At 44.7% G+C, this 15290-nt stretch overlaps 3 protein-coding genes across 3 annotated transcripts; all 3 read left to right on the top strand.

Moving 5' to 3' along the window:
- The first annotated feature begins 1018 nt into the window (after nucleotides 1–1018).
- Nucleotides 1019–3165, top strand: LOC141815970 (L-type lectin-domain containing receptor kinase SIT2-like). Its single transcript, XM_074703827.1, has one exon. The coding sequence runs from the start codon at nucleotides 1019–1021 to the stop codon at nucleotides 3032–3034; it is 2016 nt and encodes a 671-aa protein (XP_074559928.1). The 3' UTR covers nucleotides 3035–3165.
- A 105-nt stretch (nucleotides 3166–3270) lies between these two features.
- Nucleotides 3271–5516, top strand: LOC141815969 (L-type lectin-domain containing receptor kinase SIT2-like). Its single transcript, XM_074703826.1, is given in 2 exon segments — nucleotides 3271–4646; nucleotides 4648–5516. Coding segments are annotated over 2 exon segments (2028 nt in total). The 5' UTR covers nucleotides 3271–3326; the 3' UTR covers nucleotides 5356–5516.
- Nucleotides 5517–12431: 6915 nt separating this feature from the next.
- LOC141815968 (L-type lectin-domain containing receptor kinase SIT2-like) lies at nucleotides 12432–14592 on the top strand. Its single transcript, XM_074703825.1, has one exon. The coding sequence runs from the start codon at nucleotides 12432–12434 to the stop codon at nucleotides 14436–14438; it is 2007 nt and encodes a 668-aa protein (XP_074559926.1). The 3' UTR covers nucleotides 14439–14592.
- The last annotated feature ends 698 nt before the right edge of the window (nucleotides 14593–15290 follow it).

The following is a 15290-nucleotide window of genomic DNA, read 5'->3' as shown; positions in this document are numbered from 1 at the left end:
ATTATATAATGATTAAGAGCATGCACATCCATAATAATAGAGGTCTAATTCGATTATATAGTCAGTATAAATTGAACGACCTCAAACGGTCCTGCTTAATACACAAAAAGTGTACTAGTGTAATTTTATAGTCAAGACAAACTAATACTAATTACACTACAACCATTTCGATGGTTTGTCCCAGTCCATCTTGGTTGTGAGCTACTGTTTATAATTTATAGGAACTGATAATATCATCTTCTGTGTGACACCACACCCCATATTATCTACAATATAAATTAAGTGAACAACTGCATTAACATATATCAAAATATAAAATGTAAATATTTGACTAAAGTGATTCTCATTTCAAATTATTTCAAAATAGATGTTCATATAAAAGCTAGACTTACAGTATACATTCCAACAGTAACTTGTTGAGTTGGTTGAGGTTTGGGGTTTTCGAAGTTGGAAATTCTTAGAGTCAAGGGTAAGGTGCCGACTAGCATGAGGTTTGTGTTCAATGTTGACCAAGTTAGGGCTTGTTATGATTTCCAACTTACCTAGCTTGTTATGATTTCCAACTTACGACGCAGCTTGACTTATAAGCTTCCCGTGCCACGTGGACGTTGATTATTTGTATCAACCTTTTTAATAAAATATTTTTAAATATTAATAAAAATAAAAAAATGTCCTTTTCTAAGTTTGATTTGTGACCAAATAAATTAATACAACTCATCTAGCGATAAGTTGTTGAAAAATAGTAGTCTTTTTTAGGAGTAATCAAACATCTCCAGATCCACCTATTCCTTCACTCACAAATGCCTAAAGAACAGCCAAATTTTCATGACCGGAGACAAGACTTGCTTCATCAAAATTATCACTAATTTAAATCGATGCAAGTTTGATTGAAAGAGACAACGCGCCTTTTGACTTTTCTTGATAAAACAATTTTGACTCTTGGTTCTGCTCATTTTTCCTTCGAATTCACGATCATAAAAGGGACACTGATCGACGCCTGCTTCTTACCGTCGTCGCCATGTCGCACAAGATTTTGCTGTGCCTCCTCCTCTTCCTCTTCCTCTTCCTCTGTCGATCTGAACTTGCAGCCGCGAGCAGTACTGGCAGGGATGAGTTCACCTTCAATGGATTCCTGGCGGCGAATCTCACCGTGGATGGGACTGCGGCCATCGTCTCCGGCGGCTTGCTTCAGTTAACCAACAACACGAAGCAGGCGAGGGGCCACGCTTTCCTTCCTCGGCCAATTCACTTCAGAGCCTCCTCCAATGACACAGTCTTCTCCTTCTCCAGCACCTTCGTCTTCGGCACCACGCTTGAGGACCCCAACCTCGGCGGGCATGGCCTCACCTTCTTAGTCTCCCGCACCAGGGACTTCGCCGGAGCCCTGGGGAGCCAGTACTTCGGCCTCTTCAACCAGAGCAACAATGGAAATTCCAGCAACCATGTCTTCGCGATCGAGCTCGACACGCTCTTCAACCCTGAGCTCGGTGATATCGATAACAACCACGTCGGGATCGACATCAACAGTGTGATATCGAACAGCTCGCACTCCGCCGGTTATTTCTCCGACGGCACTGGTTCCTTCAACGGCATGAGCCTTATCGCTGACCGGGCCATGCAAGTTTGGGTGGAGTACGACGGCAGAGGCATGAGGCTGAACGTCACCATGGCTCCGACTCCGATGGAGAAGCCGCAGGCACCTCTCTTGTCGACGGCGGTGGATCTCTCAACGGTGTTCTTGGAGGCTATGTACGTCGGATTCTCCTCGTCCACCGGATCTTTCCGAACGTCTCACTATATTCTCGGCTGGAGTTTCAAGCTCAACGGCGCAGCTGAAGCTCTGGACTATTCCCTGCTTCCGTCCATCCCTCGCACCGGAGGCCATGGCCGGTCGAGATTTTTGGAAATCGGACTGCCGTTAGCTTCAGCAGCGCTTGTTCTAATCGCCGCCGGCGCCGTCGTGTTCGTCGTGAGGCGAAGGAACAAGTATGCGGAGCTTCAGGAGGATTGGGAGAAGGAGTTCGGCCCTCATCGGTTTTCCTACAAGGATTTGTTCCATGCCACCCATGGTTTCAGGGACAAGGAACTGCTCGGCGCCGGTGGATTCGGAAGGGTCTACAAAGGCTTGCTGCGGAAGTCGAAGCTGGAGATCGCCGTCAAAAGAGTGTCCCATGAATCGAGGCAGGGGATGAAAGAATTCATAGCAGAGGTCGTCAGCATGGGCCGCCTCCGCCACCGGAACCTTGTCCAATTGCTCGGCTACTGCCGGCGCAAGGGGGAGCTGCTCTTGGTCTACGACTACATGCCCAACGGCAGCCTCGACAATTTCCTGCACGACAAAACCCGGCCTCCACTCCGCTGGCCGGCGCGGTTTCAGATCATCAAAGGCGTCGCGTCGGGGCTGCTCTATCTGCACGAGGACTGGGAGCAAATCGTAGTCCACAGAGACATCAAGGCCAGCAACGTGCTGCTCGACGGCGAAATGAACGGAAGATTGGGCGACTTTGGCTTGGCGAGGCTGTACGACCACGGAACCGATCCGCAGACCACTCACGTCATCGGAACGATGGGATACCTCGCGCCGGAGCTCGCTCGTACACGGAAGGCCACCACCACGGCCGACGTGTTCGCGTTCGGAGCCTTCCTCTTGGAGGTCGCATGCGGAAGGAGGCCGGTGGATTTCGCGGCCGATTCCGAGCACCCTGTTTTGCTGGACTGGGTGTCGGAGAGTTGGCGAAAGGGGGTGGCGCTGACAACGGCAGATCCGAGGTTGGGGGATGAGTTTCCGGCGGAGGAGGTGGAGCTGGTGCTGAAGCTCGGACTGCTTTGCTCGCACCCGCTGCCCGCCGCGAGGCCGAGCATGCGCCGAGTTGTGCAGTACCTGGAGGGGGATATGACACCGCCGGAGCTGGAGCCAACTCACCTGAGCTTCACCGGCTTAATGCCGCATTGCAGGAAGAGTTCTAACGGGCATGCCTCGTCGTTTCCATCGTCCTCTCCGGCTGTCACTACAGATCAACTGTATTGGTCATAGATAACCGATTACAGACATTGTAGTATCGTGTATTCCTCTCTATAGATTCTTCTACTGCTTCAACAAGATCGCTTGATCTTTTTCTCTGGAATTAACCTGCTGAATCAAAAGGCAAAGTCAAACTTGTTTTCTATGTTGTCAAGATTCCAAAGAAAAGTCAAACACGTCGCCATCTTTCGCCGTCAGGTGTAGAAAACAAGTGTATGTGTCTGAGAAATTAGGAAAGAAATCACTAACCTTGGCCTTGAATTAATTGATCGATGATTAGTTTCTTCAAGCAATCGCTAAGATCATGTTCCTCAAGGATTTGTTCTTCCTTCTCCTCTTCTTCCACCACAATCTGGCAGCCTTCGCCGCCGGCGCATCTGATGATCAGTTTGCCTTCAATGGATTCGTCGGCGCGAACTTGACTCTCGACGGCGTCGCGTCGATCACGCCCGGCGGCCTCCTGGTGCTCACCAACGCAACCAAGGATATCATGGGCCACGCGTTCCGCCCTTCCAAGCTCGATTTCAGAAACCATTCTAATGGCTCGGTCCTCTCCTTCTCCACCACTTTTGCTTTCGGCATCGTCTCCGAGGATCCCAATCTCAGCGGCCATGGGATCGCCTTCGTCGTCTCTCCCACGGAGGATTTCTCCCGAGCTACAGGAGGTCAGTATCTGGGCATCCTAAACTTGAGCAACAACGGGAATTCCACCAATCGCGTCTTCGCGATCGAGCTCGACACCATCCTTAACCCTGAATTCAGCGACATCAACGACAACCATGTCGGAATCGACATCAACAGCTTGAGGTCCAATTCGTCGAGGCCTGCTGGTTACTATGACGATGGCAGCGGGCTGCTCACCAATTTGACGCTCATCAGCGGCCAAAGCCTGCAAGTTTGGGTGGACTATGACGGCGAAGAGATGCAGCTGAATGTCACCTTAGCTCCGATCCCCATGGCCAAACCACAGAAACCTCTCTTGACGGAGCACATCAATCTCTCTGCGATTTTCTCAGACTCCATGTTCGTCGGCTTCTCATCGTCCACCGGCCCTTTCCTAACCCACCACTGCATTCGCGGCTGGAGCTTCCGCATGAACGGAACAGCTCAAGCTCTGGACTACTCCCTGCTGCCTCCGCTCCCTCGTTTTCCGTCGGCCGGCAGATCAAGAGTCTTGGAGATCGTGCTACCTCTGGCTTCGGCCGTAGTGGTCCTGATCTTCATTTGCATCATAGTGCTCGCCGTGAGACGGAGGATGAAGTACGCAGAGGTCCTCGAAGACTGGGAGCTCGAGTACGGTCCTCGCAGGTTCTCGTACAAAGATCTGTACGACGCCACCAATGGCTTCAGGGACAGGGAGCTGCTCGGAGTCGGCGGATTCGGGAGGGTCTACAAGGGGCTGCTGCCGAGCTCCAAATCGGAGGTCGCCGTGAAAAAAGTGTCTCACGAGTCGAGACAGGGCGTGAGGGAATTCATAGCAGAGATCGTGAGCTTAGGCCGTCTCCGTCACCGGAATCTCGTGCAGCTGCTCGGCTACTGCCGTCGCCGGGGAGAGCTCATGCTGGTCTACGATTACATGCCCAATGGAAGTCTGGACAAGCTCCTGCACGGCCAGGCACAAGCCTTGTTTGGACTGGGCGACTCGGTTTCGGATCATCAGAGGCGTGGCGGCGGGCCTCCTCTATCTGCACGAGGACTGGGAGCAAGTCGTCGTCCACAGAGACATCAAGGCCAGCAACGTGCTGCTCGACGACGAGATGAACGGGAGGTTGGGAGACTTCGGCCTCGCGAGACTCTACGATCATGGAACCGATCTGCAAACCACCAGCATCGTCGGGACCATGGGGTACCTCGCGCCGGAGCTTGCTCGGACCGGCAGGGCTTCCACCAGGACCGACGTGTTTGCGTTTGGGATCTTCGCGCTGGAAGTTTCGTGCGGGAGGAGACCGGTGGACTCAGGCGCCGGCGACGGCGACGGCGACCAGGAGCTGGTGCTGGCGGATTGGGTGCTAGAGCACTGGCGGAAGGGATCGATAGCTACGACGAGGGATCCGAGGCTCGGGGAGGAGTGCGCGGAGGAGGAGGTGGAGCTGGTCCTGAAGCTCGGGCTGCTGTGCGCGCACCCGCTGCCCACGTGCAGGCCGAGCATGCGCCAGGCAGTGCGGTACTTGGAGGGCGCGGCGGCGCTCCCGGAGCTTCTGCCGGCCATGGACGAGAGCTTCAGCACTGGCCTTGCTCTTCTCAACAGCGACGGCTTCGATGACTACGTCCTGTCGTATCCAACCACTTCGTCTCAGGCCACCGCCTCTAGTGTCTCTGTTTCAGGGCGATGATTTTATTTTATTTTTATATAATTTAGATGTTTAAATTTCGTCTTTAATCTCAAAAATTTATCTATCAATAATTTAGATCTTTATGAATTATGACATTGACATTGGAAGCCAATGTGATAGATAATTCTAGCTCACTCCATCAATGACGTCTAACCACGAGACATGGCACGTTTGGTCTATTTGATAGAAAAAATAATAATAATAATAATTTGTCGCGATAAATTTGTCTTTTTATTATTTTTTCTATAGAGAGAAAATTTGACTTGATCGTTCTCGGTCACACATTTGTTGCAGAATTCTGCAGTTGGTCAACGACGGCAAACTGCAGCGTGTGTGTTGGATTTCGTCCAAATCTACTTTTATTCCGTTATATTTAGTCTAATTGATGTATAGTTTCTTAGTCGCTTCGGTGGAAAATTAGATTATTGATGCGACAGAAATTTATCATGGATTATACTTTGGAGCGATGATTCAATGGTAGAAATCCATCTCACATCATGGAACAATGGTGTCAAAGTTTTTTTTTTTTTTTTTTCTTTTTTTTTTGTAAGGTAGCCTACTCTGTGAAAAATAATACACGTCAAAGGACTGGATGAAAGTTACCTGACAAGACCCTTTGGATGCTTAAATTAGATTTGAGAGATTTCAATGCTTAAATTATATTCAAGAGAAAAATAGTACAGTAAAAAAGATGATAAAGAAAAGAAGTGTTCAAAAAATTGAGTAAAAATCAATCCCCTTACCTAGAGAGAATAACTTCTCTTGTATAAGAAAACTCCAAGAGATACACCTCCTAGAGAGAAGTTAAGGAGCACATCTCATGGGGAGAACTACAAGAAACGCACCTCTTTGTAATTGTCCATTATTGCAAGTCTCGATGGTCCGCTAAAGACTCAGAGGGCTCGAGCTATCGAGTCCTGTGACCCAATAGTGGAGGCACTTGGACTCGAGTTCCCAAGTGCTCTTGGGTTGGTGCTCAGGCAGTTCAATAGGTTGACAAGTCGAAGGTAGGACAAGTTCGACAGGTCAGATGAGCTCGGCAAGTCGATAACTCGGATCAACTCGATAAGTTAGTGACTCGAATCAGTGCAATAAGTTGACAACTCAATTTAGTGTAACTTGGTTAATGATCACTCAACAAGATAAGTGAACTAGCTCAAGATGGAACCCTTAGGCGGCGCATCCTGCTAACCCGGAGAGGAGAGGATACTGACAGTATAGATTATATTTGAAATTTAGGGCAAATGTTTTCCTTTTCTATTTGGGTGATTAGAAGGGCCGTACCTAATATTTTTAGGTTTAAGAAGAATTTAAAAAAATGACCTCTCAAATAATATCACCACTAGGCTTTGAATTAATACTTCTTCTTTTCTTTTTCTCTTTTGAAAGTTAAACAAATATTTTTGAAGTAATTATTTACTAATTATATTTAATAAAATATTAAATATATATTAAAATATATAAATTAATAATTATTTTATAAATAATTAATTCAAATACTTTAAATTCAACTTTAGAAATATAGATATATTATTGGTGCAATCAACCTCTTATCAAGGTTGACTAAGCTTGATTTGATTCGAATTTGAGTTTCAATGTTTAATCAATATGTTAATTGACATTAGACGAAAAGTCTAAATAGATTATAATTGACTTAATATTTGATGGTCGGAAGTTGAACAGGAAGTTGCTATAAGACGAGATGTCTAAATGGGTCACGATTGACTGAATACTTAATGGTTGGAAATCCAATAGAAGTTGGCATGAGGTGAGAAGTCCAAATAGATCACAGTTGACCAGATACTTGATGGTTAAAAGTGAATAGAGAATTGGCAAAAAGAAAATTTAAGTGAGTCATGGTTGTCCGAACACTTGATAGTTGAAAGTATGAGATGAAGTTCAAGTGAGTCATGAATAACCGAAGACTTAACATGAGAAACAAAGTTCAAGTCGATCAAGGTTGACCAAACACTTGGTATGAGATGTGTCACATCCTGAGAGGTGGTTGTTTGAAAAATTTAACTAAGGACAGCATCTCCACCTGTAACAATTTCAACTTTTTCTGAATACATTTTGCCATGAGATGTGTCACGCCCCGAGAGACGGGGCTGCCCGAAAAATTTCGGCAGCATATGCAGGCCCACACGGCCACTCTACAATACAATATATGCATAATTGCTAAGCAACTACAGGATAAAGGCCCACATGACCACAACTACATACCCAACACAACATCAACTATAACAACTACCACAACAACTACGAAACAATGAAAATCTCAAAGCACATCGATCGTGCTCACAACAAAATCAAACGACAACTCTACTACGAAGCCAAAACATAAATATGCACAAAACTACCACACGTCGAAAACAATCTGAACCACACATCCAAATAACATGCTGAAAACTATATAAAAAAACCAACAAACTCCTGTTGTGAGATGGGGGCAGTCCAGCAAAACTCCAAATTTCAATATCTTTATCTACTATCTAAGGAGATAGAAAAATCCCAGAGTCTGGGTGGTGAGTATAAAAATACTCAATGGATACTAGACAGAAGTGCACAACATAAAAATATGAACATAGATATCAAAGGTATACAGTCTCAATATGAACAAGGTCAACATACTACGTACAACTAACAAGTATCATACAATACGAGAATAATGCATGTTATGTCACACAAATGCAACAATCATATAACAACAAGTGCAACAACCATAAATGCAGCAAACAACTATCAACAAATGCATGTACATATGCATGGTCACTGTCTGCACTCGCCACCCTCAGTCACCCACCCAGTGCAGTGAACTAGGGCACCAAAAAGGACAACTGCACACCCTCCAACAATAGACCACTACACGTGAGTGGGGAGCGGGGAAAAATATCACTGTCTGCACTCAACATTCCCAAACACCCACACTGTGCAGTGAACTGGGGTGCACGACAGGAATCACCCGCCTCAACAACAGACCAGCTACAATCGAGAGGGAGGAGTAGTATTTCAGGAGGGCTATCTAGCTAGTCTTGGTAGCACCCACACAGGCAGTGAGAGCCAACAACAATAACATGATGCTATGATGCACAGTTCAACAGATAACTATTACATTTCAGTTCAACATATATATACTCAACATCAATCAAAATAATCACCACAGATCAACAACAGTTATAGGACTGTATTGATGACAAAAAGATCATATCAAGGTCAACGATAAGTGTCAAGCAACAAATTAATAAGGATAACAACATGATAATTTACAACGGATAATAATTCATGCACTGTAAATAAAATCTGTACGTATTAACCAAGCACAGGAGTACCCATCTGATATGACTCACGTCAAATATAACCTCGTATATAACAGAATCACAATCACAACCCTACAAATTATAAAATACAACACTACTAAGTACAATATTATATTAATTCCCATCAAAGAGAACCCTAGCTGATTCTAAGATTAATCTAACCCAATTAAACTTCAATTGACTCAAGTTAGCCTAAACCGGATCAACTAGGATCAACACAAGCCAATCCAACAGATCCAAAAGTTTAGCACTAACTTACTCAATTAAATCAAATTACATAACTCAGTTAATTTAATTTAAGTTAACCTCATTCCAATTTAGCTCAAATTAACCTAATTTAAATCATGCCAATTTAATGCCAAAACCAACAGCAAGCTAATCCAATTGAATTTCAAAATTCGACACACAAGAACTTCACATCTCAATCGAATTTAACTTAACCATAACAATCAATTTAAATCTATTAACTCTAATGTTAACCGGATCTAATATTAACCTAATCCAAATCACCACTAATCCAATAAATCAACCCTATAAAACCCTAGTTCCATCCATTCTCAATCTCACCGAAACTCAACAAAATTGAAATCCGACAACCACAACAAACCCTAATTTCAATCGAACAGTAAACCTAATCATCCCGAGAAATCCAATAGAACAGTATCGGTCCAAAAACCCAACAAAATCGACTTCACAGATTCAACCTCCAAATCTCACATTCGTTCACAGCAATAGGAATTAATCAGATTTAAGAATGTTTACCTCCGATCAGAAACCCTAGAATCAAGCTCCAGTTGGCGGTGGCGAACCGTGAAGGAGGAAGTTGTTCGAGCAGCTTGAGGAAGAAGGAGGCGGTGGCTTTAAAACGAAAGGAGAAGAGGAAGAGGGCACTGCGAGGAAGGCAACGATGCGGGGGTCTTCTCCATGCGACGGCGGCGGCGTCGGGCGTCTTCTCCACGCGGCGACAGTCGTGCATAGCGGTGGGTCGGATCGATGCGTAGGACAAGCGGCGGCTGGCTATGGCAGGACGAGGAAGGCGGCGGTGGCTGCCCTCCTTTAAATCGCATGAGAGGTGTGATTTCCTCGCCGATGGATGCGGGCGTTGGTGTCGCGAGTCGCGCGGAAGGTAGGTGGTTGTGGGCGCGCGAGGGAAATCGCGATTGAGAAGCTACAGTGGATTTAAAATCAGGATTTTGGGATTTGGCTGAACCAAACCGCACGCGAACCGAACCAAGCCAAATCAAAACCTAGGGTTACTGTAGCAAATCGGGTTCAATTTTGGTTCGCTTGATTCACTAACCAAATGAACTCCGATTTGATCCAAATCAATTTTGTTCAATTCGTCTTCACAAGAGGAAGCTTCTCATTGCATTCATTCTGGCAGAATTTCTTCCATCACGATCCAAACTAAGTTGGTTCAATTTGGTTCACTAACCAAACAACCTCTGATTTGACCCAAATCGGTTTCATTGATTTCATCTTTGCAAGACGAGCCCCATTCTTCCTTCACTAGTAGAATTTCTCGTATCTTAAATTCAATAACCTAATGGGTTTCGACTTTAATGATTTACGTATTTAACCTGATTCTAGATCCGACCCCTTAACCTAAATGGATTTGGCTAATTTGGGCTTTAACCAACTTAATCCGGTTCAATTAAAACTCAGCCTTTAATTGGTTAATTCTAACCATAAAATTTCTAGTATCTTACAAGATGAATGAAGTCCAAGTAGATCATAGAGGATCAAGCACTTGACATATAATGGAAAGTCTCGATAAGTCAAGGTTGATCGGATGTTGGGCAACAAAAAATCTTTGCAAATCAAGATTAATCGAATATTGGTTGAGATCAATCGGATACCAAACAAGATGAAAATTCAATGTTGAAAGGCTGAAACACAACTATAGTCGATTTCTAGATGGTAACAATCGATTGGTGAATCATAAACCTCGAATTCAGAGTTTGAGGGGGTAAAGGGAGTTTGCTGCATGATCAATCGATTGATAGAGTTGAACAATCGATTATTATGCACATCAATTGACTGTCAGAGTTTAGCAATCGATTGATGACACTGTAATAGTGAATCGAGAGTTTAGAACTCGATTGTTCAATTTGATTGGTCACGATATCGATTGCTAAGGCATAACAATCGGCTGATGGTACTGTTTCAAGCGAACCCTCTTAGGGCCAACCCTAGTGACTAGTTACCTGAACGGGTATAATTGATGATCGAAAAAATAGTCGAGATGATCAATTGTTTTTGGCCAATCGACGATCAACAAGTGACCTATGGGATGGTCTATTGTTGTAGGCCAACCGACTAACAAGGATGATTGGTGATTGATGGTCAAGTTGGGGGACCAAGTAGGGTTCATCAAGGGATGGAGGCAACGAAGGGCATTAAATGATTGACGATTGGTTGAGGAGCTTACTTGGAGTTCACAAAGGGATGGAGGCTATGGAGGGGCTTCAAGGGGAGAGAAGAATAGATTGCTCATCCGAAGAAAATGACTTTCGCTTGCATTTTTCCTTAAATTTACATTTGATTGATCGATCATGTCTCTTCTTAGGCTTGCTTGACATTCAACTTAAATCTAACTTCCCATCTCAACACCATTCAGATCCCTCCTACGACTCAACCCTCTAAAACACCCTATCTGATGCGGATTTAGCAGGGCAAATTTTTGAAGTCCATAACTTTTAACTCGGGTGTCATAACGAGACATAATCAATTGTTAATCAAAACATTTTTAGAGACCTCTATTCAGTACTGGATGAAACCTATACCAACCCACTTTTGGGTCAATTAGATATTATTTAATATCTTTTTAGAGGCTCCAAATATTTTTTTTATTATTTATAATAATTTTTTATTTTTATAATTTGAGAGTATTTTTAACTTTTGTAAGTTAGGATTTTTTTTTGATCTATTTAAATGCATATTTAAGGGGTTTGAGCCCGTTTTGGATTAATATTATTTATGATAGCATCGTTTTCTTCCCTAAATGTAGTTTGATTGTCTATTTCCTGTATTCTTCAATAGAATAGAGGATTACTTCCGGTATTAAGTGTAAATCAATGAATTCTATAATTTTCACTGAGTTACTCAACTCTACCCACTCTGACATATATTCTTTCAGAAAGGTTTATCCACATTAAAATACTTCTATATTAGTATTCATCGAGAAGATAGATTTTAGATGTATCACTCAAGTTAAATATTTTTAAGATATTTAAATGATATAATTAAGGCATTAGGAGAAAGGCCATATGTGTAGAGAAACCCTCTCAATTTCATCGTGGAATTCAAAAAATCAAATGTAAAATAATAGCACGAAAGCTTGTTGGGTCTTTTGATAAATAATAATAACAATTTGTTTTTAAAAATTAAATTCTTATGGAAAGAAACCTCATAAATTCTTATTTGTAACCAATTGATTTGGTTCTCAATTTCACATTTGTAATTATCATAATTAAGCTAAAGTCAATGTGGAAAAGTGTTTGATGATGATGATGAACATGAGAACGGTCTCAAAGCCAAGAAGTTGCCTAGAAGAACACCTCCCAACTACCACTATGTGTCAATTTCAAATAAACCTACTAAGAATTATTTCATAATCTAATGGTCAAAGATAACTATTTCTAATAACTTGATCAATCGAGTGCGACCTGACCGATGTGGTCGGTTTGAACCGATATCGAAGGGACTCAATAAAACTAGCTAGACTTTGGTTTCAAAGACTAGAAACTATGCCAAACAATGCTCCTCAAGACTTGTCTCTCCCTTCTCTTCCTCTTCTTCTTCCTCCACCAAAACCTTGCTTCCTCTCATGGTTTCCTCTTCAATGGCTTCCTCGGTGCGAACCTCACCCTTCAAAGCTTCGCGACGATAACCTCCACCGGCCTTTTGATGCTCACTAACGCCACCAGCCAGATCACCGGCCGCGCCTTCCACCCTTCCAAGTTCAGTTTCAGAAACCCCTCCAACGGCCGCATCTTCTCCTTCTCCACCACCTACGCCTTCGGCGTCATCTCCGTCGATCCCCAACTCAGCGGCCATGGCATCTTCTTCGTCATCTCCCCCACCGAGGACTTCTCACGGTCCACCGGAAGCCAGTACTTAGGCCTCTTCAATCTCAGCAACAACGGCAGCCCCTCCAACCACATCTTCGCCGTTGAGCTCGACACCATCCTCAACCCGGAGTTCTTGGACGTCAACGAAAACCATGTCGGGATCGACATCAACGGCCTCAGGTCCTTCAACTCCAGCCCCGCCGGGTACTACTCCGACGACGGCCAATCTTTCAGGAACTTAACGCTCCGGAGCGGCCGAGTGATGCAAGTTTGGGTGGATTACGACGGCGAGGAGACGCGACTCGACGTCACGTTAGCTCCGGTGCCGATGGCGAAGCCGGGGAAACCTCTGCTGTCTTCGAAGATCGATCTCGCCGGAGTTTTGAAGGACTCCATGTTCGTTGGCTTCACCTCCGCCAATGGTCCGTTCTTGACGTCTCACTACGTTCTCGGCTGGAGCTTCAGCATCAACGGCACGGCTCAAGCTCTGGACTACTCCTTGCTGCCTCCGCTCCCGGCCGCGAGATCAAGCTCCGGACGGTGGAAGCTTTTCTACATCCTGGTGCCTTTAGCTTCCGCTATGTTTGCTCTGATGGCCATCGTCGGCGCTCTGTTGATCAATTGGAGGAAGGCGAAGTATGCAGAGGAACTCGAGGAGTGGGAGATGGATTACAGTCCTCATCGGTTCTCCTACAAGGAGTTGCACAGAGCCACGAGAGGTTTCCGGGAGGAGGAGCTGCTGGGGATCGGCGGATTCGGGAGGGTCTACAAGGGCGTTCTTCCGAGCTCCAAGACGAAGATCGCCGTTAAAAGAGTGTCGTCCTATGAGTCGAGACAGGGGATGAGGGAGTTCGTCGCCGAGGTAGTGAGCCTCGGCCGGCTCTGCCACCGGAATTTGGTTCCGCTGCTCGGGTACTGCCGCCGGAAAGGCGAGCTCCTCCTCGTCTACCGGTACATGCGCAACGGTAGCCTCGACAGGTTCCTGCATGATTCTGGCAAGCCGGTGCTGAGATGGGCGGCGCGGGTGAAGATCATCAAAGGCGTGGCGGCGGGGCTTCTCTACCTCCACCAGGACTGGGAGCAGGTGGTTGTTCACCGGGACGTCAAGGCCAGCAATGTGCTGCTCGACGAGGAATTCAACGCGAGGTTGGGAGATTTCGGGCTCGCAAGATTGTACGATCATGGAAGTGATCTGAAATCGAGCATCGTGGTCGGAACCATGGGCTACCTCGCGCCGGAGCTCGCCCAGACCAGGAAGTCGTCGACCGCCACCGACGTGTTCGCGTTCGGGACGTTTGTGTTGGAGGTTGTGTGCGGGCGGCGGCCGGTGATCTCCTGCGAGGAGGAGCAGGTCGTGCTGGTGGACTGGGTGGTGGAGAATTGGCGACAGGGGGCGATCGCTGCGGCGAGGGACGCGAGGATGGGGGAGGAGGAAGAGCTGGAGGAGGTGGAGCTGGTATTGAAGCTCGGGTTGCTCTGCTCCCACCCGCTGCCGGCGGCGAGGCCGAGCATGCGGCAGACGGTGAGGTACTTGGAAAAGGAGGAGCCGCTGCCGGAGCTTTCGCCGGCGAACATGAGCTTCAGTGTTTTTGCTCTGCTTCATGATGATGGCTTTGATGATTATCTCATGCCGTTTCCATCGCCGGTGACTTCATCGTCGGCGCCGACGTCAGAGAGTATAAATTGGGAATAAATTGACCTTTTTATTATTTTTTTCTTTAAAAAGAAAAATTGACTCATTCGTCCCCTTTGTGTTTTTTTTTTGCACAATTCTGTAGTTGGTCAACGACGGCTAAAGCTTGTTGATTAGATTTCATCCAGATCTACTTTTATTATGTTAGATTTAATCGAATTGACGCCCGGGACATAGCCGAGTTGATTATGACGTAACAGAGTTATAGAAGAGGACAAGAGTTCAAATTTTAATGTCAGGCAATACCCTCTTGCGACATAACCAACTGCAATTTCTAGATTTACCTACTCATAAATGGTCGTGAGGCAGACTGTGTAGGGCCGTTAAAGTGGTAGATTCCACCTTTTGCAGAAGATTTAATCGAATTGACGAGTGTATAATAATAATAATTATTATTATTAGAGAGAAAATGATATGTTTGGCTATGATAATTTTGTAGTTGCAGGCATAACACGGATAGTGGGTTATATTAATTTGATTAATATTAATTATGAATGTCGAAAATTAATCTAAATTAATTCAAAAGAATATTAGTAGATAGAAAAATAAATAGTATTATCAAAAAAATATTATTAATTTAAAAAATATCATCTTAAATATCAATTAAATCATTATTTAAATAGATTATAAAAAATTATAATATAAAAGAAAAAATCTAAATAGATTCTAAATCTTAGCATATTCTAAATCTCAAAAAATTCTAAACAGACTTAAAATCATAAAATACAAAAGATAGAAATTATCAAAATATCATAATTATCAAAACCCCTGAAAACTACTAAAAATAATAAAAAAGATTCAACAAATCCTCCTGCATCAAACGTCTGATTAAAAAACAACTCCCCCTCGAGT

This window comes from Curcuma longa, unplaced genomic scaffold (assembly GCF_044706935.1).
Source record: "Curcuma longa cultivar G26 ecotype Majalengka, Jawa Barat unplaced genomic scaffold, ITB_CL_G26_1.1 contig_13068, whole genome shotgun sequence".
In the NCBI taxonomy this organism is placed as follows: domain Eukaryota; kingdom Viridiplantae; phylum Streptophyta; class Magnoliopsida; order Zingiberales; family Zingiberaceae; genus Curcuma; species Curcuma longa.
This window is presented reverse-complemented; position numbering and strand designations above follow the sequence as displayed.

Excerpts from the sequence above, each read along its gene's own strand:
- LOC141815968 (XM_074703825.1), top strand. The coding sequence starts at position 12,432 with ATGCTCCTCAAGACTTGTCTCTCCCTTCTCTTCCTCTTCTTCTTCCTC.
- LOC141815970 (XM_074703827.1), top strand. The coding sequence starts at position 1,019 with ATGTCGCACAAGATTTTGCTGTGCCTCCTCCTCTTCCTCTTCCTCTTC.